Source organism: Heloderma suspectum, chromosome 4 (assembly GCF_057233095.1).
Source record: "Heloderma suspectum isolate Gila_16-S chromosome 4, 16-S_ref, whole genome shotgun sequence".
NCBI lineage: Eukaryota > Metazoa > Chordata > Lepidosauria > Squamata > Helodermatidae > Heloderma > Heloderma suspectum.
This window is the reverse complement of record NC_139461.1, coordinates 118,957,785-118,982,073: the sequence shown is the minus strand read 5'-3', so window position 1 is coordinate 118,982,073 and position 24,289 is coordinate 118,957,785. Positions and strand designations below refer to the sequence as shown.

The window sequence follows — 24,289 nt, the reverse complement described above, 5'->3', positions numbered from 1 at the left end:
ACAGATTACTGAATGCAAAATGGTGTGTTACAGAAGCTAGTTCTTGGTTTAAAATAACCTAAGGCTGCAATCCTATGCATGTTTACAGAGAAAAAAAATCCTACAACTCCAAGCCCCAACTCAGCACGAGTGCATGGGGAATGCTGGGAGTTGTAAGACTTTTTTCTGTCTAAACATGCATAGGATTGTGCCCTAGAAGGTATAAGAAGGGTGGTGGGGAAAATGCTGGTGTATTTGCCCACTTTATTGGTACTTTTCATTCTCTCTATATAGTATGCAATGCCTGAACCCTCCTCCCCCAACCCCATGAAATAATCTGCAATAGTTTCCAAGAAACCTTCTTACATTTTTCCAGGGCATCCATTGCTGCACACATCTCGGCTTGTTGAATGCTGTTCAAAAGGGGGAAAAAAGGGAAAAAAAAAGTAATCATGGCAAATGCATTTATGGGGTAAACAACAGCTTCCCAGAAGCAACTGCTCTGATTACTCTGTTGAGACCAATTCTTCAAATAATCATTGGGTAGTGTTCCCATAAAAATCCTTCACACATACACAGCCAGCTTCCAACAGAATTGTTTTAGAACATAGATCGATACTATTAAGCTATCCCCCTTTCATAATTCTTTAGTGAATTATTTTAATGAAAAGATTAACACACAAGCAACCCCTCACATCTTTACAATGCTAGAAAATGGATGGCAAGATTATAGCACATTTTACCCCCTAATATTTTTATCAGGGATTATTTTTATCTTACTCTTAAAAGTAGTGTGGGCAGTGCAAGGAGATGATCAATGGGGAGTGGGAAACCCTTTACATTTTATTTATCATACAGTTGGCAGTTTCGGTGTACAGAGTTCTTTATGATGCTTTGCTCATTCGTCTTCACAACAAATGTACAAAGAAGATTTTCCATTGTTATTTTTCCATTAAATGGAAAGTCAGACTGGAACAGACTAATTTGTCCAAAGGTTACTCAGAAAGACCCTTGCTGAACTAGAATTTGAATCCAGTCCTTGCACATCAAAGACCCTACCAACAGAGCTATTGAGACGGTGACTGGGTTCACACAACACGATCACCCAGAGTATGGGTTGAGTATGGGTTGTCGTTGACTCATGGGTGGTTGTGTTGTGTGAACCCAGCCGCACTAACAAACCATGGCTTGTTAACCATGAACAACCCACAGTTCACAACCCAACAACAAACTATGGGTTCTCTTCATGGGTTGTTCATAGTTAACAAACCATGGTTTGTTAGCATGGCTGGGTTCACACAACACAACAACTAACAATTCAATGGCAACCCATACTGTGGGTTGTGTTGTGAACAGGCTCTGTAACAACGTACAGCTTCTTTCAGCAGGCTACAGATGTAAGCTGGGAGGAGGGGGAAAGGGGGTCTCCAAAACAGAACTCTCAGCACCCTTCCAAATTACACTCCTGACAATACTTTAGTGGTGGAGATGGGGCTGGTAAACAGATAAACTGGTATAAAATTGATACATATTTGTAGTATGGGTAGGTTCATCCATGGAAAGTAACAATGAAGATAGTTGCTACATAAATGGCACCACATTCCTGTCCATATTAGACTTGGTTCTATAAGGTACTAACAGAAATCATTCCACTTCTGATTCTTTCAACAGTGGCATAGAAGCTGTTTCTCCTTGGTCTGGTCTCATGTTACTTCAGCAACATGTGCATGAAGTCATGGGTGGTCATAAGGGAAGCAGGCCCTATTCACTGCTTTAATGCATGAATCAAGCAAGGATGAAAAGAGTGCAAGAAATGCTTTAACTGCACTTTCGAAATAAAGAAGTAACAGCTTCTACAGTGGGCTAACGGGTAACTAACTCTTGACATTTCTGGATGCAAGCCTGGCACTGACGAATTCCAACCCAGCCCATTAATATCCTGAAGTCTCTTAAAGACAGGCCAGTTGGATATAATGTGCAGCTTTGGGGGCCCCCCAGGTTGTCCATGAATTAAGTCTTCATCAGGCATGACCTTTTCTCCCCTGATCTGCATACTCCATAGCCCATTTCAGTTCAGGAAGGATCCCCCAAGGAAGACTCTCTCTCTCTCTTTCTTTCCTCCTCCCTCCCTCCTACAGTTAGTCTTTTGGTATGCCCCAAAGGGCAACATTCAATTCAGCCATGCTTTAGATGGCTGAACCAGGTTCAGTCGTGGTTCAGGCAGCTAATACAAAAGATCTAAAACAATCATGGAGGCAAAACAGCTTAAGACACAACTTAAGATATAAACCAGAAAATATAACTGGGCTATAAAAACAAGTAGGGAGCTAAAATCCCTGAAAAGTTTTGCCTGGTGCTGAAAGCTTAACAAGAAAGGTGCCAGGCAAGCCTCTTTAGGGAGTGCAACAACAACTGGAGGGTGGACACACTGAAAAGGCCCACTCCTGAGTAGGCTGAATCTCAGTATGTGGGGCACTTAGGACAGGACCTCTGATGATGACCTCACAGCACAGGTAGGCATGTTATTTCCCCACCCTTGGGCTTAAGCACCTTAGAACTACACTGAGGGTCAACATCATGTGTGTGTCCTTCCTTGATCCCAGGAGAGGGATAAGGGTAAGCGGCAGGAATTCTATTGTTCACTTTCTTTCGAAGCCCCATCTAAAATGCCAAGGATTGTCCTGTAACTCCAAGCTATTGTTTGGCCACCCTGGTTAAATATATATACATTTTCTTCAAAGCAAAGCAAAGGTTTATTGTAATTAGCAGCCAGCCATTATACAACTTCACATAAATGTGCTGCATCCATCCCTTTGGCCTTTGCATGTGAGTGTAAGGCCAGCAGAAGAAATGAAACAGTTCTAAAAGTTACACATTTGTTAAAATCATTCAATAAAACACATAGCTTTTCAATAGGTGACCATCCTTTCATCCAAACCAACAATGGAAGGATATATATTTTCCTAATATCAGAATAGGCGTCACATTCTAAAATAAAATGGGTAATATCTCCCAAAATTAAAGGATTACAAGAGCAAACTCTACCTTCCTTGATACTGTGAAGGCACCCCATACAATCTGCCCATGGAAGTATATTTAGTCTTGCCCAGGAAAAGACTGATCTCATCTTTCTAGGGGGTAAATCAGCAAACTAATTTGGAGGTTTAAGAAAAGAAGGGACTAAATTCACATATATCTTGTTTGATAAACAGCTTGAAATTTTGGCCAGTTGGGACTGCATCTCAATATCTTTAAGGCGTTGCAGTAGTACTGACATCACTCTGTCATAACCCAGTGTCAATAAGAAGGGTATAGAAAACCCCATATTTACAATAATAAAGAGAATCTTTTGTCTCCATGAAATGGGGTACATTTCCTCAACTGCAGTCAATATGGTCAGACATGCTTAAATAACACCCCTAGCCAAAAAAAAACAAGGCTAATTTAAGGGCTTCAACTTTTATTGACATCAGTCCCAATTCAGCGCGAATTGTTACCAATTTGGTAGAAAGTGGGACAGAAAGGAGTCTGTGTAGAAATTTGTTTTGGGCTTTTTCAATGGATTTAATTTAGTCACTGCCCACAATGGGGCCCCATATAGTATTTGTGGCAGGACTCTAACCCTATAAAGTTCAAGCGCCAAATGCACAAGTTTACCTCCTTTAGTACGGTGGAAGTGTAACAGCCCATTAAGAATCTTATCAGCCAGGACAGCGTTGGTTTGTATCTGAAGGGACCAAAACCCTGATTGCTGGAATATGACCCCAAGATACTTAAAAGAGGGGACTTCACCATACCTTGGTCCTTTACCGCATCCTATTCTTTCACCTTTGAAATAAACAGCTACAGTGTACGTCCTTGCATGTGAAGGTCCAACTGTTTGCAGAGTCCTAAATCACAAGAGAGACACTCACACACTTTAAAAAATGGACTTACCAAGACCTCTTAACATAAACACAACCATGTTTACTAAGATTATTGCAGGACTGCAGATGGATAGAGCTTTATGGATTATTTTACAAGACACCGCCAAGACGTCACTGGTTTCAAAGTGAAGTATTTATGTATGCTTGGTGTAGAATTGTATGCATTTAAACTTTTTGGCAAACTTGGATCTTCAGGATAGAAATACAAGGTGCTATGAAAAATGCTGTCACTCTAAATGGCAAGTATTGCAAATTGCTCCATCAGTAACAGAAAGTTACTGGATCTGTCACTAACTAGGCAGCTTTTCCATTTGATGAAGAGTTTGATATAAATCTGCAACCATTTTAAGACGAGACTCAATTTCTTAGACAAACAATAAATTTGTTCCTCCTTCCTGTCTATCCTTCCTATCTACCTTCACTGTTGCACTGGGAATTAGTTCTAGTATTAGTATCAGCAACAAGCTATATTTTAAAATTGCTTTAAGGCTGCAGTCCTATACTCACTTACATGGGAGTAAATCCCACTGAACTAAATGAGGCTTACTTCTGAGGAAATGTGGATAGGATTGCATGGTTTAAGTATAACTAAATAGACAGCATATGCATAGGCAACTGAAGCCAACCAAAAGGCCTGTCCCAAATTACATGTTTCTATGCACCCTTCATCCACCAAGACAATGGCAAGGAGGGGAAATTAAAGCAAGAGAATTGCTAGATAATTTGCATGTAAGGAGCATATCACTGAGCAACGCGCTAAGATAATTTACTATTCATTTATGTGAGTTCCCAATATTCTGCCACCAAGAAACAGAACCCAGGACAAGGTGATCCAGGCGAAGAGGTGGGACTACTGTTTGGATAGGAAGGGACTGATTCTGAACGGCTGGGATCACCAGGGCTACGGAACAGTTAAGCCCAAGCCCCAATGGTGTCATTGAAGGCTCCCTTTACCTCATATAGGGGAACAGGTGCCACTCACATCTAGGAGAAAAGTGAAGTAGTGGACTTGGGGGCACTGTTGCAGGGAAGACAAAACCTGCCTTGCACATCAGCACTGGGTGTCCCAGTCCTCACTGAAATGGATCCTGCTGGAAAGATGTGTCTGTTGCAATGTGTCTCTGAACGTGGCACCCTGCAAGGGTTCTTGAGGTACAGGAGCCCTTCCTCCCTACACATGTACACACTGGAGCAACAAATACACAAAACCTGTCATATGGACAGCCATTTTGTGATATGCAAAACAGTGGAAGCTGGTGGCTCCAATGTCAGTGGGGTGGTCAGTCCGGGTTTCAGTCAGAACTCTAACAGAGCTATCCAAGATGCTTCCCCCAGGATAGCTCCTTTAGAGTTCTGACTGGTTCTAACTGAAACCCGGAGCGGTCTCACTGCTCTACTGCCACTGGAGCCACCAGCCTCCGCTGCTACAAAGGAAGTTCTCCATTCCCATCATGGTCGAGTTCACACATGGTAGAAATGGAGAACTGGTTTGGAAGGCGGCAAGTGTCCTGCCTTCCCCCTCTACCCCAGCCTGTGCTTGCAGTCCACAGGGAGCTGAACTCCCCATCCCCCATTCTCTTTTGCCTGCTCTAGAATGTTCTACTTCCAGCTACTTGTGACATTCTACACCAGGGATGCAGAACCTCTTTCAGCCCAAGGGCCAAATTTTATTGTGGTGCAGCTGTCAAGGGCTATAGTCCAGCGGTGGGTGTGGTTGAAGGCAAAAGGGGCGGGACCAAAAAAAATTACCAGCATATTTAAGCTTAAAGGTCTTACTGCCTTAGGAGAGTCATTTCAACCTTTTAGAATGGTGAAAAAACCACACAAAAGCCAGGAAAGCACCAAATGATTGGTGGTTGGGGGAAGGGGGCGTGGCCTTCTAGAGACCCAGGAGGGCTGCATTCAGCCCTCCGGCCTGAGGTTCTACACAATGGCTCTCACATAAAAAGAGCACCTCCACCACCAATGCCGAGTGACTTGGCGGAATGCCCACTGCACATGCAGAAATGATGGGGTGTGCTTAAGCAGAAATTTGCACCCCCTAATATGCGATGTGTGAAAGGAGGCAGGGGAAATATTTTGTGCGTGAATAAATTGCACTTAACTGTAAGGAACAAACTATCAACACTTTCCTGTATTTAAAGCCATCGCACCTTCCATATGCAGCAGCTCTCATGACTACATTTGCAGTGGTTTAAACAGCGATTGAGATCCAAAAGTGAAAGACTGAGCTTGGTTTGAGAAGTGCAAGCTAATTTCTCCTTTAAACAAAGGGTAGAGAATGCTTAATCCAAGTCATATGGAAATAAGAGACAAAAATAAGTGTCAAGCGTAGAGCTGAAAGTGAGACGTTGGCTCACAAAGCAGTAATTATTTTACACAAGGAAGAAAAGACAGGGTCTTTACTTGTACAGAGGAATGTCTGGCTCCTTTCCTTCTGTTCGGAGAGTTAAGCAGCATTGCTGGAGCTGAGACTTTGGATCATTCCAGTCCTGGTTTAAAATGAATTCCTAGGATGACAAAATATATATCTATATCTCTCTGTCTCTCTCTCTATATATATACATGTAAAGAGAGGGAAGTAACAATAGGCTTAAGTCAGGGGAGGAGAAACAGGTTGGAAACAGGGAACTACTTCAGGGTTAAAATGGGAGTCTTGATAAAAGATTTCTTTAAAAAAAGTTTATGCTTAGGAACGCAAAGCACAAATGTAACAGAACAGTGGCTTTCCCCAACCTGGTGCCTTTCAAATATGTTGGTCTGCAACATATTTGCAGAGAATTATGGGCCTTGCAGTCCAACATATCTGGAGGGCGCCAGGTTGGAGAAGGCTATCGTACAGGTATATTCTTCAAAGATCTGGGATCAGCTGACACTCCTTACTAAGTGCATCCTCTATGCCAAACCCAGGTTTGTTGCTGTGAAATGGCTTACCTTCAATCGTGGAAAAAAGCAGACGTTCATGAAGGTGTGGACATATTCTAGATCCTTATCTATGTACAGAGCAGCAATAAAGGCTGGGGAAAAGAAACAACAAGCACCAAACATGTAAAGAGTATTGTTCGTATCTACTGGGTTAAAAAACAAACCGTTAACACTTCCAGAGAATCCATATGCTGCGGAGCTTTCAAGGTCTCCTGTAGCAAACTTTCCTGACTCCAGAAACTAGGTGGCCGAACTGCCACAGTGCATATCAAGGCAGAAAAGCAAGAAAGACAGACGGCTTGGCTATTGGCATATTCACCATCTTGGCAACCGGGAAAGACAGAATGAAGGAACGAGGAAGCGGGGCTGCTAGGACCCACAGCATGCACTGAGGGCGCCTGAAAGACAGGACATCTCAGATAGCAAAAGGGAAATTAAAAAACAGGGCTGGCCCACCGATATCTGTACTGTCAAATAACGCAGATGGAAAGGAATTCACTCTCTGCAATCATATTTATTGGGGGCAGTCGGAGGGAGGGGTCTGTCTTCTGCCTAATCAACACATACATAAAAGATGTGTGGAAAGGGGACTGCAGAGAAGCTAGCGCATCTTCTAGCAACTATGCCTGGGCAGGTAAGCATGCCTCACGGGTGGAGAAAGAGACTTCCATATGGAAGTCTCTCTTGCTTTTGGTTCACAGTTTGGAGATGTGCACTGGTAACAGTGGCACAGTGTGATACAGGACAATCTCATGCCAGCACTGAACCCTGGGCCATTTCAATAGCACAATACGCAGCCCTATAGTCCCCATCTAACGTGAGAATGATTGTGGGCACCACTGGGGATGAAGACTCACCAGATGGTCTAAGTCCAGGGTTGGGGAACGTGTGGCCCTTCAGATGTTGCTGGACTGCAGCTCCCATCAGCTCTAGCCACTATAGCCGATGGTGAGGGATGATGGAAGCTGCAGTCCAGCAACAACTGGAGCGCCACACATTCCCCATACCAGGTCTAGTAGAAGGTCATTGAGGAACACATCCTCTGTCATGGCCGTAACCTCTCCTTGGAAACTGAATCACTGAAAATGTCAACATCTACACAAATTAATAAAGAAAAGCATCCTGAATTGCTGCAGACAAAGCCAGATCTTCCAATCCTGTGGTTTAGCCAGCACACTATAACTTCGCAGAAATAAATCACAGCAAAGTATACATTCTCAGTGCCTTGGATATAAATCATGACTGTTTGTGAACTACTTCCATTTACTAAAAGGATTTGGCAAGAGACACTGGGCCTGCTCAGCTCACAAAATGTATTAAAATGCTCTGGATAGAGATTAACTTCCTTGCCCTGATATTTATTGCCACTTCACTTGCACTGGAAGGAGAACTTAAAAAACACAACACCTTACAGTTAACTGAAAGGCGACGCACACTTCACTGTGTGGGTTTTCATTACAGTGCCTTTGGAAACAATGCCACTTATGAAATTGTAAATTGATTATATTTCAAATGAAATAAGGAAACCTATTTTTCCTGAATTTCTTTAGTCACATATGGGTATCTAAGGGTAGGTAATGCCTCTCTGAAGAATGTTTGTTTTCCTGCCGTAGACATTATGTTCCAGAATAGATGTAAGGCTCCTGATCCCTTGAGATCAGAAGCAAGCTGCAGGATCGTGCGGTCCCTCTCCCCAGTGCCTCCCCTCTCCGGTGCAAGCTCATGCCTTGCCCTTCTCCAATATTCTCTTGCTATGGTTAAGGCTCCCATCTGCACCAACACTAATGCTAACTATGGCTTCTTTCTTAAAAAGCATTTGAAACTTGGGTTTAAAGTGGGTTTGTAAATCCTGGTTAAGAAGGAATCCTGATTAGCATTAACCAAGGTTAAAGTTGATGCAGATGTAATACTTAACCATGGTTAAGAACATCAGGAAGACTGCAGCATCTGTTTGTGATTGTTCAGACTATCAACCAATAGCTGATCATCTGTCATGAACTGATTAAATTTAAAGAAATGTGCATATTGCAAAAAAATAAAAATAAAAAACCCAACCCCACACAAACTCAAAATACCTTTTAGAGAAATTGAAAGAAGTATAATAGAACTTACAATTTACAAATCTAACCATTCATTCTGAAGAGGAGAAGGAGGAGGAGGAAAGGCTATCCTTTGATATTCTCTTTTTCATTTGCTAATAAAGTAACAGACCAGAACCAAAACAGCTCCAAAAATAAGCAAGTTTATTAATCTATTTAGCTAGCGTGGTAGAGTGCATGGTATCAGGTGTACTGAAGAGAGCTGAGTTCAAATCATAAGAATACACGTTTCTATGATGCACTGTGTTTTATATTAGTTGTTAGCTGCCCTGGGCTGTTTGTGAAGAAGAGTGGGATATAAATCTTTATAAATTAAAGTAAATAAATAAGTAAATAAAATAAGAAGAGGCCTGTTGGATCAGTCCAAAGGCCTATTTAGGTCAGCATCCTGTGCCTCACAGCGGCCAACTAGATGCCTGTGGGAAGGCTACAGGCATGACAATAGGGCAATCGTCTTCTCCCACTGTTGTTCCCTAGCAACTGGTACTGAGTGGCATACTGGAGGTAATATATAGCCATCATGATAACTGGTAGCAACTGATAGCCTTTATCCTCCATGAATTTGTCTAATACCCTTTTTAAGCCGTCCAAGTTGGCAGAAATCACTACATGCTGAGCAAGTGAATTCCCCAGTTTAACTTTGTGCTGTGTGACCAAGTACTTCCTTATATCTGTCCTAAATCTCCCACCATTTAGCTTCATGGGACAACCTCAGGTTCTAGTACTGTAACTGAGAAAGAGAGAAACCGCTCTCAATCCACTTTCTCCAGACCAAGCATAACATTATAAATCCCCACTCAAGCTAGAAGCTCTGTGGGTGACACTCAGCTAGTCACTCTCACTCAGCCTAACCTACTCCCCAGGATTACTGTGAGGTTAAAAATGGGGTAATACCAGAGTTCCTTGGAGGAGCTCCTTATTTATACACAAATAAATGCTGACCTAACCTTGCTGCCCTAGATAACACATTTATCATTAACAAAACAAGTCCTTTAAGTTACCACCTTGAACATCTTATATGTCCTCAATAACACCCTGAATCCTCCAGATCTGGTCCTTTTTATACAGGGATGACCATAGCAGCAATAAAGCTCATCTTTAGTTGCACTAAAGACTCTCTTGCCTCGACGATCTGATTTTTGCAACTTTACTTAAAATACCAAGTTATCTCAGAAGGGAAAGACATTTATGGTGTTGTCACTCACACTCCAAAAGATCCGCTAGTGTCTTCGTCCGCAAAGCCACTGGCCGCTTGGTCTTGTCGTTCGTAATGGCAAACTCCTGCATCCCCAGTTCTTCTGCCACTTTGGCCTGCGTCCTGTTGTTGACCAGGGAGCTTCGCAACAACTACCAACACAAGAGAGCCCCCAACGAGGTAAACATCTCTAGAATGCCCAACAGTAACACTAGCTCTAGTCTAAGTGGGGGACCATTTCTCTCTAGCCGTTGCTTGACCAAATGAAACGAAGTAATCTTTGCTAGGTTTTGCCTGGTCCAAGTTGCTATTCATAGTAACCACTTACTATGGTTTTCAAACTTTTTGTCTTCTCTTTCTACATTAGGCTGATAAAGCCCCATGAATCTGCCCCAGAACTCCTGAATCTTGGATTCTTGGGAAAATTCTAGGGGGCACATGCAGGACCTGTGGAGCACTCATCAGTCCTGTTAGGCTTTACCATCCTCCTGCCTGAAGCGACAGTGGTCCTTGGAACACATCCTATGATCCCCTGTAATTATACGTTTCAGGGTAAGGGTGGAATGCTTGGCTATCATTGCTATTTTGTCACTGAGGTGTCATTAAAAAGCCTATGAGGCATCCTTGGAACACAGTCTGACTTAAAATTTGGATAGCGGGCAAGAGAACAAGTGAGGCTTTGATTCAGAAGCCAGGAACATTGTTGCCAGAGTGTGAATGAATATCATTGGTAGTCAAATCAAGGAGGGGTTTCCTCTAAAATGCTTATTACAAGCAGAAGCAGGACACCTACTCTGGCTTTTTGCTACCTCGTGTGTGGCCCATACTGCATGATAACATGCCATCACAAGCTGCTCCTAGGATGATCTGGTGATGTTGACACTGCACATGCTATAGGTGATCTACATGGTGAACACCACTATGCCTGATTCATATGAAGGCTCTTTCACTTGACCCACAGAGATGAAGGAACAGAGTTTCTCCATACACCCCTCTTTGCCATGCTCCTGCCAATCAAATGGTTGCTTTCAAAGGGGAATAGGAAGCGAGGGCTGGGTGTCACCCTAGTTTTTTCCTATGTCTTGCAAAAATAACCTTGCAATTACAACAGCAGAAGGCAGGATTACTTGGTATGCATGACTTGGTGCAATCCTAATTTAGGGAGTCAGATGGTTGGGAAGTTACAGGAGGAACCAAGAGAGGCAGTCGGGAGGAAATGGTGATGGATATGGAAGAGAGAAGTGAGAGCCAAGGATGACACCCCACAAGGATAGCACCTGATGCCCAGGTGAGGGACTTGCAGGAGGAGGTTTAGAAGAAGGATGAAAGGAAACTGCCTTCCCTCTACTCTGAGACCCTATGGAGCAGAGGCCTAACAGGGGCTTCCAGAAAGGGGCAGGAAAGACAGAACCAAGTGGCTTGGCCATAAGCACCCAAACTTGGTTTGGTGTTACATGAGTAACTCTCACCTGGACCTCTGATATTGTATGTTCTTTCCTTCCCAAGCTCAGAGCTATTCCCTCCCTTCTTTCCTGCTTTGTGGCAAACTGAACTGGCAAGCTACAGTTTTGTGCTTGTCCTGCAAACCGTAATTAAACCATGATTTGGCATTAGGTCTCTACTGCGCAATACTTTCCCACTTTTTACAAAGCAATGTAAAAGCTGAAAGCACAGCAAATGTTATTTGTCTTACAGATAAATAGCTGAGTTGCATGTTGAAAGTAACACTAAACCATGGTTTAGAATTACAAAGACGAGCTGCAGCAAGCCTCAGGTTTGTTTGCTCTCTCTCCTCTTTTCTTTTAGAGTAGCCACGGTTTAGCATGCCATCCAAACCTTAAACTGTGAGTAATTTAACTATGGTTAGTGGAAACAAGCCAGGTTCGTAAACCATGGTTTGAAGTTAAGTATGGTTAGTGGAAACAAGATAAGATTAACCACAGTTTGTCAGATCTGATAAGCCATTCTTAATAAAAAAAAATGGAAGTAAAAGATTCTGAACTCCTCCTTGCCATCACTCCAGAAAAGGAGGAGGATCTCAAGGCTCACTCTTGTAATGCTAAACTATGGTTTAGTATTATATCTGAAACAGTATACAGTGGGCTCTACTTATACTTGTGCATAAAAAACAAAGAGAGCTACTTAGTATCAGATAAAAACTGGTAACTTGCCAATGATGGAAATGACTGTGATACTGCTTACATATATTCCTCTCCCATAGCCAAAAGGATGTTGCACAAATCATGATATTAGGCTGTAGATTCATTACTCTCATTCCAGATCTGTGAATGTTATTATGGCTTTGGCCAATTTAACCTAAATAGACTTGACAACATATAATCCTCTCATACTGGACGAAACAAGTTGGTCCCCAAAGTGTCCATTATAAGAGTGTTAATTTTTTAAAATGCAGTCATCTGTAGCAACTGAGAATTAAGGACTGTGAGACTCAAGAACCAGTTGACAGGAAGAGGGAGCCAAGTGCTTTAATTAACAGCAGCAACTTTCCAAAAGAACAAGCATGTAACTTATTGTTGGGACAACTTCTGCCGTGAATCAGTGACTCGGAAAGCAGAACTTAACTGCATGTTGAAATTTGCATAGGATGCAAAGGCTAGATGAATAGCCAAGGAGGAGAAACTTCTGCAAAAGATTGAAAGATATGGGCGGTGGCAGGGAGAACACAATAATACTGTGAAACAGAAGGTAATGCATATATGCAACATAAAAGCTTCTTTTTTTTAGATTCTTCCTGTTTGATTAGATGAAAGAGAGCTCAGACCTGTTGATAAGAAATTTAACATATAATATTTATTCAACAGAAAATGGAACGGAGATATACCCAAATTATGCTCAATGGAAGGTCTTGGGCAAAAGCTAGCTCAAGGGCATCAAGGCAAAAAAGGGGAAAAATGCATTCACGGTTCATAACACAGTTCATTAAAGTGCTCTGCTTCTTCAGCTACAGGTTCAAAGAGCACACAGCTCTTTGAAACTAGGGCTCAGATACCGGTGGAGTGAAATCTCTTAAGAAGAACAAGGGGCGGTGGCAGCGATGGATGGCACAGGGGTGTGAGATAGTGGCTTGTAAGTCCAAGCCGGGCCTCCGTCCTGCCACAGAAAGCTTCGCAGTCGCCCTTGAAGAGAAAGGCGGGGACAGCCGCACCTTCTAGCTCAGGAGTGGGGGATGGATGGCCCTCCAGATGTGTTGCTGGACTGCAACTCCCCATCAGCACGTCCTCATCAGCATAGCCAATAGTGAAGGATGTTGGGTGTTGCAGCCCACTGACCTCTGGAGGGCCACACACTCCCATCCCGGTTCTAGCTAATGCAGACAGCCAGTATCATAATGTAGATATATAAAAGCGGATTTCTTTGGTCATATTGCACTCTAGCACTGGGATGGGAAAAATGCGGCCCATGCGGCCAAGTTCAGTAGTAGCAGGGTGGTGGTAGTGGAGATCGGTGGTTTTAGTGGCACGGAACACTAAAAAGGTCAAATATAGCTTGTTCTCAAGCTAAATTCGGTTCTTTTTGCACACCACCAAATTTCCGCAGCGGACAGCCAATCTCCCTCCCCCAGCACCCTGCATAGTGCAACCCACTGGGGGGGCAGGAAGGCTCCTGCCCCCCCCATTGCCTACCCCTGCTGTAGTATAACCAAGCAATAGAGACCGAGGTGGGGCTATTTAGCTAGGAAAGGCTTGATTCTAAAGGGATCCCGTTAAGTTCTTTGGGGCAAAGTAAACATGCTGCAATAAGCATACAGACCCAGCTGGATGGTCTGGGACCAACTGGTGCTGCAGCATTGCTGAAGCTAAGCAGGTGTCGATTTGATCAGTCCCTTGGATGGGAGGACACTGGAGCAACGTAAGAGCGAAGAAAAATATAATAAGTAAATATTATTTAAAAAGCAAGACAAACTGCTATTAGCTCTGGACGACAACAACAACAAACCAACATCTCACATTAATGGTATCTGTCTACCTCAATTGCTTTCTCATGCTGGCAAATGAACAAGCATTACCTCTAGTTTTAAGAGGAACAAGTTAATCACTGTGGTTATTAAAGCTATTGATCTGTTTTAAAGAAGAGATGACACCAGGCCCAGGCTTCATGAATCAAATTTCCTCGATGGTGGCAGGTTTCACATCTTCAAATTAACAGCACATTATTAACAGCTAGCAGCGGACTGGGGTTGCGGTATTAATTAAGCCCAGAATAATTAACTAGCTGCTTCTACGGGGCTTTTTCGCTCCCTGCCCAACCCCCCACATTTCTGCTCCTGGAAAGTGTGATGGATGGAGATCTCACCGTCAGGTGGCCTTCGTGATGATCTGGGAAATGTATGAATAAGTACTCCGTGGCCACCAGCTGCATTATGGAATCACCCAAGAACTCCATCCTCTGATTGTGTCCCCTGAGGCAAGAAAAGGCAGAGATTAAATACAGTTACCAAAATGGAAAAGACAGCCCTGCCTGGCTCTAGATCTGGATTTAAAAACAAAGAAGAGTTAAACTGGAGTTTGACATGGTTTATAGTACATATTTGTACGACATTTCTGTTAGCTAGGTAAGAGGAAATGGTGTGTGTGTGTGTGTGTGTTTGTTTGCTTTAAGACTGTATTTCAGAAGGGAGCACCAAAGGATTGTCTCCACAGATTTAGCTGTAAGTGTGAGATGGGTTCCCACACACTTCCTCAGGCGTGTGTTGAAATCACATGTGAGGGAGTTGTGGGGTTGGATCAACTAACCCTGCCTCCATGTGCTAGCCTTTTGAAAGAATCCTACTTGCATATCCCTCCACATGAGTGAGAACCCTAGGTCAATCTTTCCTCATGTGGAAGAGCCCTACATAAGTACACTAGTACTTATGAGTGGCTAGCAGGGGTGGGTGGGTGGTGGCTAGACAGTGCAACCCTATGTGAGGGGATTCGTGTGAACCCCCTAGTGTTATTCCCACGAAATGCTGGGAAGTTTAGTCCTGTAATGGGAAATGAAAGGTTGCTCCTGTGCAAGCACCAGGTCATTACTGACCCCTAGAGGGACGCCGCTTGCGCTGGCGTTTTCATGGCAGACTGTAGCGGGGTGGTTTGCCATTGCCTTCCCCAGTCGTGACTACCTTTCCCCCAGCAAGCTGGGTACTCATTTTACCGACCTCGGAAGGATGGAGGGCTGAGTCGACCTGAGCCGGCTACCTGACACCCAGCTTCTGCTGGGATCGAACTTGGGTCGTGGGGAGAGTTGCAATACTGCCGCCTACCACTCTGCGCCACAAGAGGCCCTCATGGGGACCTCTAATATAATTATCAGGCTTTGCTGGAGGGAGCCACAGCAGTTATACTGGTTTAACGCTGCTTTCAGTTTAAACTTGATTTTTGTACTGGTGGTGGCTGGCAGCTGAATGCATGAACTGCCTCCAGTGAGTTCTGAATCTGAGGTTGTGCAAAAAGTGATAGGAAAGTCTTGGATGTGATATAATGGGCAGAATCTAAGAGGGTGCTTACTCCCCAGCCGATTCTCTTGCACCCCTCAGTGGGACCCAGCACTTGCGCAAGAGAGATGTACTACTTGCCAGAGGAAGCCCTGAAATGAGTGGAAACTCTTGTTTCTCGATTGGGACAGGTCGGTGGAGCTCCCTTATGTGAGCTCCACTGACCTGCCATGTTCCAGAAATGAGCTTTTTCGCTCATTTCCAGTTGCCCTGGAAATGCTAAATCTTCATTCCACAAGCAGTGGGTAGGAACTGATGGGTGCAAGTGAATTGGCAGGGCCGAAGCGCCCCACTGGATTATGCCCTATGTCTGCAATAACGAGATATGATTTGAACTAAGAAATGCCTAGCTAAACAGCTCAAGTTTTCAAGTACTACATTACACTACATTGGGCCCTTGTTTGGATGTAATGCTAACCCTCAGTTTACTGTTTCATGTCTGAGCCAGCTCTCCGCTCCCCTGGAGCAGCTGTGAGGAGATCGGAAGCATCCGCTTCTATTTTCAACTATCCGCCATTGGTTATTTTGCTTGGACCACGAACTCTAGTTAGTTTTGATTATGGTTTATCTGAATAAGCCAGGATGAGAAACCACGGAATGATCTTGGCTTGGTTTGAACTATGGACAAACCATAGTTTAAACCAGGGGCGGGCAACTTGCAGCCCTCCAGATGCTTTGGCTTACAACTTTCATCAGCCCTAGTCAGCATAGCCAATGGTGAGGGATGATGGCAGTTGTAGTCCAAAACATCTGGTGGGCCACAAGTTGCCCATCCCTGATTTAAACTGACCACAGTTTGTCATGTTTTAGATGAAATGCCAAACTGTGGTTAGTTGAAAACTGAAGGAGATATTTCCAATCTCCTCCATATGGCTGTGCCAGAGGAGAAGGGAGAGGGGAAGCACACGAAGCTATGGCTAGTTCATGTAGCATTAAACTTTGGTTTGGCATTACAGCCAAACCCTCCCTAGCTCTCCTATTCTCCCATGTAAGTTCTAGTGGCATATTTACAGGAGTGTTAGTTCCTCCTACCAATGCTATGTCTGCAACAAATCTGAGCTAACCTGAAAACAAAGATGTTTATAAAACTAACTGGCTTATTGTGGCAAGACCCTTTATGTTCAGTAGCCTATTACAACAAATGTGACAGTATTCTTGTATATACAGCTCAATCCAAGTCCCTGCCCCAAGCAGCTTGCAATCTAAATATTCAGCCTGGCTGAATATCCCGTGGAAAATCCCATGGCAGCCATCGAAGACTGAACTTTAAAAAAAATGATTATATGCAAGCAGTACCTATGAATACAAATGGAAACTTGTATGTGACAATTGCTACAAATACTAGTTGTGTTGAGCCCACCTGTAAGGTAGTTCATTAAATAACACTTTCTAGACTGACCCACTGGGGTGAGGGGTGTGTACTGAAGATCCCTCTGGAAATACTGCAGTGGCCTGGCCTTCTTGTAGTTCCTCAGGTAGATGTACAAGGATAGGAATTCCTGAAACTTCATTCATAATAACTCTTAACAGAATGCCAAATACACACCTCATATGGATATGCCTTGGTCCTATTAGGCTGTAAGTGTGTATTTACACACTCTATTCTGTGCTTAAAAATAAGGGGATATTTGGAAAAACAATGTTCCCAATCTCATCTACACATGGTGAAATCAGAGCAGGGCTTGGTCTCCTGCACTTCCTTCCCACCTATCCTCTGCACCCTCAACCACAAGTTGACGGTAATGCAAAAACTGGGAGGTCCTGTGTTTACTTGATCTTCCTTGGCCCTAGACACTGAAATTTCTTATGGAGGCTGGAGCGTGCAACTTGGGGTCCATGCCTGATTTCCCTGCATGTAGCGGAACAGTCCCTCAGCCTGTCTGATAGGAAGGAAATGCGTGACACAAGATTTAAAAAAAATCTCACAGAGTCAGATGGTTAAATCCCACTGTTCTCAAAGTAAAAGCCCGGGCTAGAAGTCGAACGTGAGTAAAAATGACTCCAATGGCACCCTCAAACTCAGTCAATTTCTGAAGGACTGGAGACGTCTCAATCAGCTGTCGGTCAGTATGGGATTCTTGCAGCTGTAAAATAAATATGAACAGTGACGACAGCAAGTTACCATGAACTTCAGAAGAAAGATTTATGGCCCAATTTAGAAAGCTCATGTGGGCATATGACCCTCCCACCCCATGATGAGTATTTCTGAGTATTTTGTACATTATTGAAGTGTCATGGGACTGAAACACAACAAAGTAGATTTCTGTGTCGACCATGGAATAATAAAGCATGAATTGAGCCAGAATCCCTTTTTAAGGTAGAAAGGCAGTGGCTAATTCTGAAGTTAAAAAGTTCATCTCCACAAAAACTGGAGGTTTCAAGATCACAACGTTTTTCCACAAGATTTATAAACATGCACCACTGTCATTGAAAGTGACCAGATGTTAACACACAGTATGTTTAATTTAGAATCCATATGAGATGTGGGCAGATTCAGCAATCTATGAACACGTAACGTTTTCAAGACTATGCAAAAATGCCTTTTGGGAAAGACAGGGTCTTTTTGCTTGTGGCACCCCACCTTTGCAACATCCTATCCAGGGGGAGGTTTACCTGGTGCTATGTTTGTTATCTTGTTGATACCTTTTAATTCTCCAGGCCTTTAAGACCTTTGAAGCACTTTAAAGTTTTTATTAGCTCTCCCCTATTGATTGATTATATCTTTTGTTGGTTTAGTAATTTTTATTGACTGATTGTACTGCTCTTATTTTTTATTGTTTAGCTGTGCTGAAAACACCTGTCTGCTGAAGAACAAGCCAACAAACCACGTGTTTTTTTTTTAAGTCTTATTTCAAAAGGTCTTAATTTTCTTTCACCATCAATTCCTCTGTCTACTTTCTTTAACTTAGTCTTTTCAGATTAAATTATTTTAGCTGGATGTCAGCAAGAATGCTGGCTAAAATAGTGAAAATAATTTGGGGTTTTGTGGGGACATAAATAGTGATATTTTTACAAGGGTTTGTTCCGGTTTTGTTAAAAATTGGCTTCTCTATGGACAGAAACTGAATGCAAAGACCTCAGCTGGAGGTCTTTACAGAAATGTTAGGTATACGGAATGTTCCATACATTAACAAATGGATCTGCAACCTTTATAACCCATTACACATTTTCAGTTCAAAACACTAATAGAACATTGAGGAACCTGCATACAGAGATGAGACACAATAACTTCAGTACCTTGGTATTGTGAAATGAATCATTTATATAAACAGTAGTGGAAAAAAAGGGTTTTATGATTTTTATTTCATTTAACTGTACATTTTAATCTCATGCATCCTTACAAAATCTTTGAAAATTATTCAAGCTCATAATACTACCGGAGATAATACCACTTCATTGCTTACAGATTTTCCGATAATGGATGACTCTAGTAACGTATGTGAAGGGCTCCGAGTACTACGAAAAAAGTGTCTTTTATTCATTTATTTATTTTCTTATTATTTATTTATTAATATTTCTATGCCACCTTCTTTGCTAAAAAGCCATCCAGGTAGTGCACTATAACTTAAAACAATAAAAATCAAGAACATTAAGAACGGCAAGACATTAAAACAACTACATAATTTAAAAGGAAACATTAAGAAGATGTGTCTTCACACCCTTTCTAAAAGCCAAGAAAATGGGGGCCAACTGTAGTTCTTGGGGAAGCACATCCTGCAGCTTGAGGGTGACACAGGAGAAAGCCCTTACATCTGTGCCCAAGAAAAGGGCCTCAACAGGGATTGGTGTCCTCAAGAGGGTCTCTTGTGCAGATTTTAATAACTGGACAGGTTCAGAGACAGGCAGACCCTTAGATAGCTAGGTCGTAAGCTGTTTAGGGCTTTAAAGGTTAAAAAGAACACCCTGAATGGAGCCCAGAAAAGAATTTGTAACCAGTTCACATCTTTTAAGAGAGGTGTAATAAGGTCCCGATACAGTGCACCAGTTAGTACCCTAGCTGCCGCATTTTATATCAAGTGAATTTTTTGGACACTCTTCAGGAGTAGCCCCATGTATAGCTCATTGTAATAGCCTAAGCGTCATGTCACCAAGGCTTGGATGACTGTTGCCAAGACAGACTGATCCAGGAAAGGTCACAGCTGATGTACCAAGCGTGATTGTGTAAACATACTCCCTGCCACCTCTACCACCTGAAGATCCAGGGACAGCGTAGGGTCAAATTGCACTGCAGACCTGATCCTTCAGGGGGAGAGCAACTCTTCCAGAGTAGGATGAATTCTAATTATGAGTCATGCTGTCATCATCCTCATCCAGGCCGTCACTGAACCCAAAGGTTTCAACTGCTTCTTGGTGTTAGATGATAAAGAGCAATAGAGCCGAGTACCGTCAGAATATTGGTGGCACCTTATTCCAAAGCTCTGAATGACCTCTCCCAGCAGTTTCATAAAAATATTAAACACGGGGAACAAGATAGAACCTTGTGGGACACCATATACCAATTTGCATGGAGTCTAACAATCATCCTCCAGCACCACCTTCTGGACATGGCCTGACAGAAAGGACCAGAATCACTGGAAAACAGCACCCCGGAGGCCCAGCCCCATCAGGCCACCCAGAAGGATACCTTGATCAATAGTACTGAAAGCCGCTGAGAGATCCTGGAGAACCAACAGGGCCATAGTTTTCCTCATACCATGGAATTCAAGGAACAGGAGGGAGGAGGAAGTGAGGTACCCAATTCATCCATGAGGTTTGAGGCTTATTGTCAGGAACTGCTGGCTTCAAACCAGGAGCCCCTGTGCCTGGGGCTGCTACCAGAGCAGAGAACTGTGGGCAGTTCTACCTGAGACACTCACAACCTTCCTGACCCTGATGGAATCAGGTGACACCGGAAGACCAATCCTGTGTTACTGTCTGATATAAAGCTCCCAGATTTGTTTCACTTTCTCAGTTTGGAAAAGTTGTTAGTGAGGAAAGCCACCAAGTTATTATCTCCCTGGTTTTACTAATTACTGGTCCTCCATGCGGCCACCCTGTGAATGACATCTGCTGGCCAAATTACTGCCTGCCCTTTGCTTGCATGTCAGCTCTATAAGCTACTTGCCTGTCCTTGAGCCTGAGAGCTTGACACTTATTTGGTACAAGAATTCACAAAGACCATGTGTATGTTGAATGTTCAAAGGTATCAGCACGGCTGAATGCGAATAAAAGGCATCCTTGGGAACAAAAAAATTAAGTAAAAGGAAAAAAAAACACCACACTCTAAATTCATTAGTGAAAAGGGAGACGCTTACTTGGAGAGGGTGCAGTGGATAATGAAGCCATACTTCCCGCAGGTCCTGCAAACATCAAGAGACGCTTTTAAGGCTCAAGGGAGTCGTTTAACAAATTCCACATTGCTAAATAAAATGTCATTCTGCGGAATGCTGAAATGGTTTCAGATGCTGACTCTGCTTATTGCAAATTCAATAGTGCTGGCAAACTAATTTTTAAAAAGCAGGTATTCTCTGCTCAAACTGCCTCAAACTAAATGTAGTGCTTCTATTTAGCTCACGTCAATTAGGCAGAGGGAGAATACATACAATTCTTGAACAACATAACGGGTTTCCAGTTTTTTGCTTAAAAGTTCTGTAACTAAAAGACAAGGACAGTAATCCCAGCCAACAGGAAATTTAGAAAAAGGAAAAGAAGAAAAAAAAAAGGAAGAAAAGAGGCAAGACAGCCGCACAAATCAACCAACGGTGACAAGATAATATGATTACATTATACATGTTTGCATAAAAGAGAATAAAGAATAACTTGAACGCATCAGGGCTGGGCTGTGGGCAGCTGAGTATGTGAAGATCAAAAGGTGTGAGCCCTGGCAGAATTACAGCCTGCTGCAAGGCATAGCCAGGACATGAATAAAATCATACCTTGTCGTTAAAGAGCAGGCGTCCAAATAGCTGTTTGGCTTCTTCGAGACTTCCCTCCAGATAAACCGCCCCTGTGTGACAGAAGTCGCCATAGGAAAGACTTGCACTAACAGTTCTGGATTGCCCAGGAAAGCAAAAGGTAAACCTGAGGCTGGAAATGATGAGCAAATGCACTTCAGCCTCACTTATCTGGACGTTCAGGAAGAGTTGAACGACAGAATTAAGACATTCAATGCACAGGGCTAAGCATTCAGTTTGAAGGGATACTATAGGACATGCAATCCAATCCCCAAGAGACATCAGGATTCCATAGATGGGGGGGGGGGACACATGGCCCACAGGCCACATTCAGCCTCTGCTGCCCCCCAAATTGGAATATATATATATATATATATATATATATATATATATGGCACTGGCATTTGGAGCGGCCATTTTGACACTTTTTGTGCTCCGTAGTTACTACAGAGCACCAAAAGGGACAACAGTAGCTTGCAAATAAGCTAATTTTGACCCTTTGGGCACTTTGTAGCTGCTCTGGATACCGTTTTTTTTCCAGCACCACAGAGGGGTGTTTGCAGCCTGGGGGGGGTGTGTGTGTTGACAATGGATGGATTCATACCTATCCCCCATGGGTGTATTGCTGGTCTTTTGGAAATTGCTAGAGAAGGAGGTTCCGGAGCATCCCTGGGCACATTCTCCTACCCAATGCTTCTTACAGTTGGAAAACACATACAAAATCTATTCTGACCTTAATGTGCTTTGCTGCAATGAGCCTCTTTGATTCTTAGGTACGCCTGAGGGGACCCAGTACGGGATCCTTGCCCTTCTTTATAAAACAGATTTGAATGCTGCCATCAGCTCCCCAATGAAAACTCCCATCTCCTCTAGGCAAAACATGCCCAGCGCCTGCCCCATGTTTCCAGCTTAAATCAAGGGGCTCACATCTTATTAAAGAAGCCCTGGGTACAAGCTTACAGAGAGGGCCCTTCTTTGCTCCCCTGACACGGAGCATGGGGGATCTTCTTCCAGGCACAGCCAGCAGCTTACTGATCCTGCACACTGCCCAGCCGTGCTGTAGCCCAGGCCCTGCCCTGGTGGCCAACTGGCTGAGCAGGGTGGCTTCTCGGTGTGGGTCCTTGGAGTGGACCTCAGAGGGAACCTATTCCCTCTGGTCTGTTCCTGGGTTATAAATAAGGGTCCTGGCTTCAACCCAGTGCCTCTACCGCTTCTCCTCGTGCATCACAGCATATGTCCCTAAAACGCTAAATCAAGGGCTCATTTTTTTAAAAAAATTCTGGTTGATTAATCACCTGCACTGAAGCAGTGAGAGGCACATGATGGCCTCTGAGTTTCCCGCCAGCCACATCCTCGTGGTTATCTCTGATCTCTAATCAGAGATCTCCAATCGGAGATAACAGGAGAGATTCTCTCCAGGGGGCAGGACTTGGAGGCCAAGCCCGGTCCCTCAGAGGAACCTCAGGAGAAGCCCCATGAACTCCGCAGGCTGGATTGGGGAGCCTGGCGGGCTGGGGTTCTGCACAAGGCCACTTAGACCATCGTACTGTTAAGCAGTCCACAGCTGTCCACAACTTGGGCCCCTCTTTACCGTGCTATGGACCTGTGTGTTTCTTCCATGCAATATGATGCATACAGAGGACCAAAGAACTCCACACTAAATGAAACAACTTCGTAGGCCAATTATTGGCCTATGCCAAATGATAAACAGGAAGTCTATTAGAAAATACTAGTCCCACACCACCTCATCTGAAAAGCTGGAGCATTTGAACTATACAGTAGATACATATCTTTTGTTAGTGTCCTCCCGCAAGCGTACTTTCCTTTTTTAACATTAAACAGCAAAACACTTGTGAAGAGCAAAGCTGTGTTTAAAAATGACTGCTTTCCTCCTTTATCTTGATCTGATGAAACACAATATAGCCCAAGGCAGAACCCATATAGCTGTTACATGGTAAAAAAAGAAAAGAAAAGGCTAGAATATATTTTCTGAGGCAAGCCAAAAGGCATGAGAATAAGAGTCAGGATATTCTATTGTGTGTGGCCTGATCCAATGCGGGTTTACTCTTTCTCCTTTGCTCCTGTCAATTCCATCTACATGTGGGGAAGGAAGCACCTGCTTTGGATGCAGAAAGTCCCAGGTCTGATCCCAGCATCACCAGGTAGGGCTGGAAAAACTGCTGTCTGAAACCCTGGAGAGCTGCTGCCAGGCAGTGTCGACAGTACTGGGCTAGATGGACCAATGGTCGGACTCAGTATAAGGCAGCTTCCTATGTACATAATCTTCATGCTCACCCCACCCCCCATTCCCTCAGGGAAGAGAAGAAGTTACACTAACAGGAGGCTAACAAGAGGCGCACCGAAGAGGGGTGGGCAGAAGGCAGATATGGATCTACAGATACATCGTTGGGTGATTTGCAGTAGACTGGAACGGATTTCCGACTCTCAAATGTTTATCAACAGCAACAAAATGATTCCCCACTCCCCTGCCCTACATCATACTGCTAAAACGAAGAGAGCTTGGGATAACCAGGAGTGGACTTTTTGTGGGGCCTGTTCAGTTCTGGTACTCAAAACAAATTCTTGGGCTCAGAATTCTCTAATTCTGGGTGCATGTCTTTTGCATCAGGCTATGGTTAGTGGATTTTGGGGTTCTGGTTAAAAACAAAATGGATCTCGCAAGCCTGCAGTCTGCCCACTACTGACCTAGAGCATGAACCAATCACTGGGAGAGCAAG

At 43.5% G+C, this 24,289-nt stretch overlaps 1 protein-coding gene across 7 annotated transcripts in view; it reads right to left on the bottom strand.

Moving 5' to 3' along the window:
* DROSHA (drosha ribonuclease III) overlaps positions 1–24,289 on the bottom strand; it is a 118,874-nt gene that overhangs the window by 10,488 nt on the left and 84,097 nt on the right. For 5 of the 7 annotated variants that reach the window (XR_014790276.1, XR_014790277.1, XM_084850548.1 and 2 more), the window contains exons 23-31: positions 21,534–21,604; positions 20,913–20,957; positions 17,545–17,702; positions 14,439–14,544; positions 10,135–10,276; positions 6,840–6,922; positions 6,312–6,415; positions 3,777–3,869; positions 346–392 (exon numbers count right to left, since the gene is read on the bottom strand). Coding sequence is in view for 4 of the 7 variants with exons in the window: in XM_084850548.1 (XP_084706674.1) it covers positions 346–392; positions 3,777–3,869; positions 6,312–6,415; positions 6,840–6,922; positions 10,135–10,276; positions 14,439–14,544; positions 17,545–17,702; positions 20,913–20,957; positions 21,534–21,604 (849 nt within the window). In the remaining 3 variants the exon portion in view is untranslated. Of the gene's footprint in view, positions 1–345; positions 393–3,371; positions 3,870–6,311; positions 6,416–6,839; positions 6,923–10,134; positions 10,277–14,438; positions 14,545–17,544; positions 17,703–20,912; positions 20,958–21,533; positions 21,685–24,289 lie in introns of those variants that run through there. The other 2 variants (XR_014790278.1, XM_084850547.1) reach the window with 2 other exon arrangements.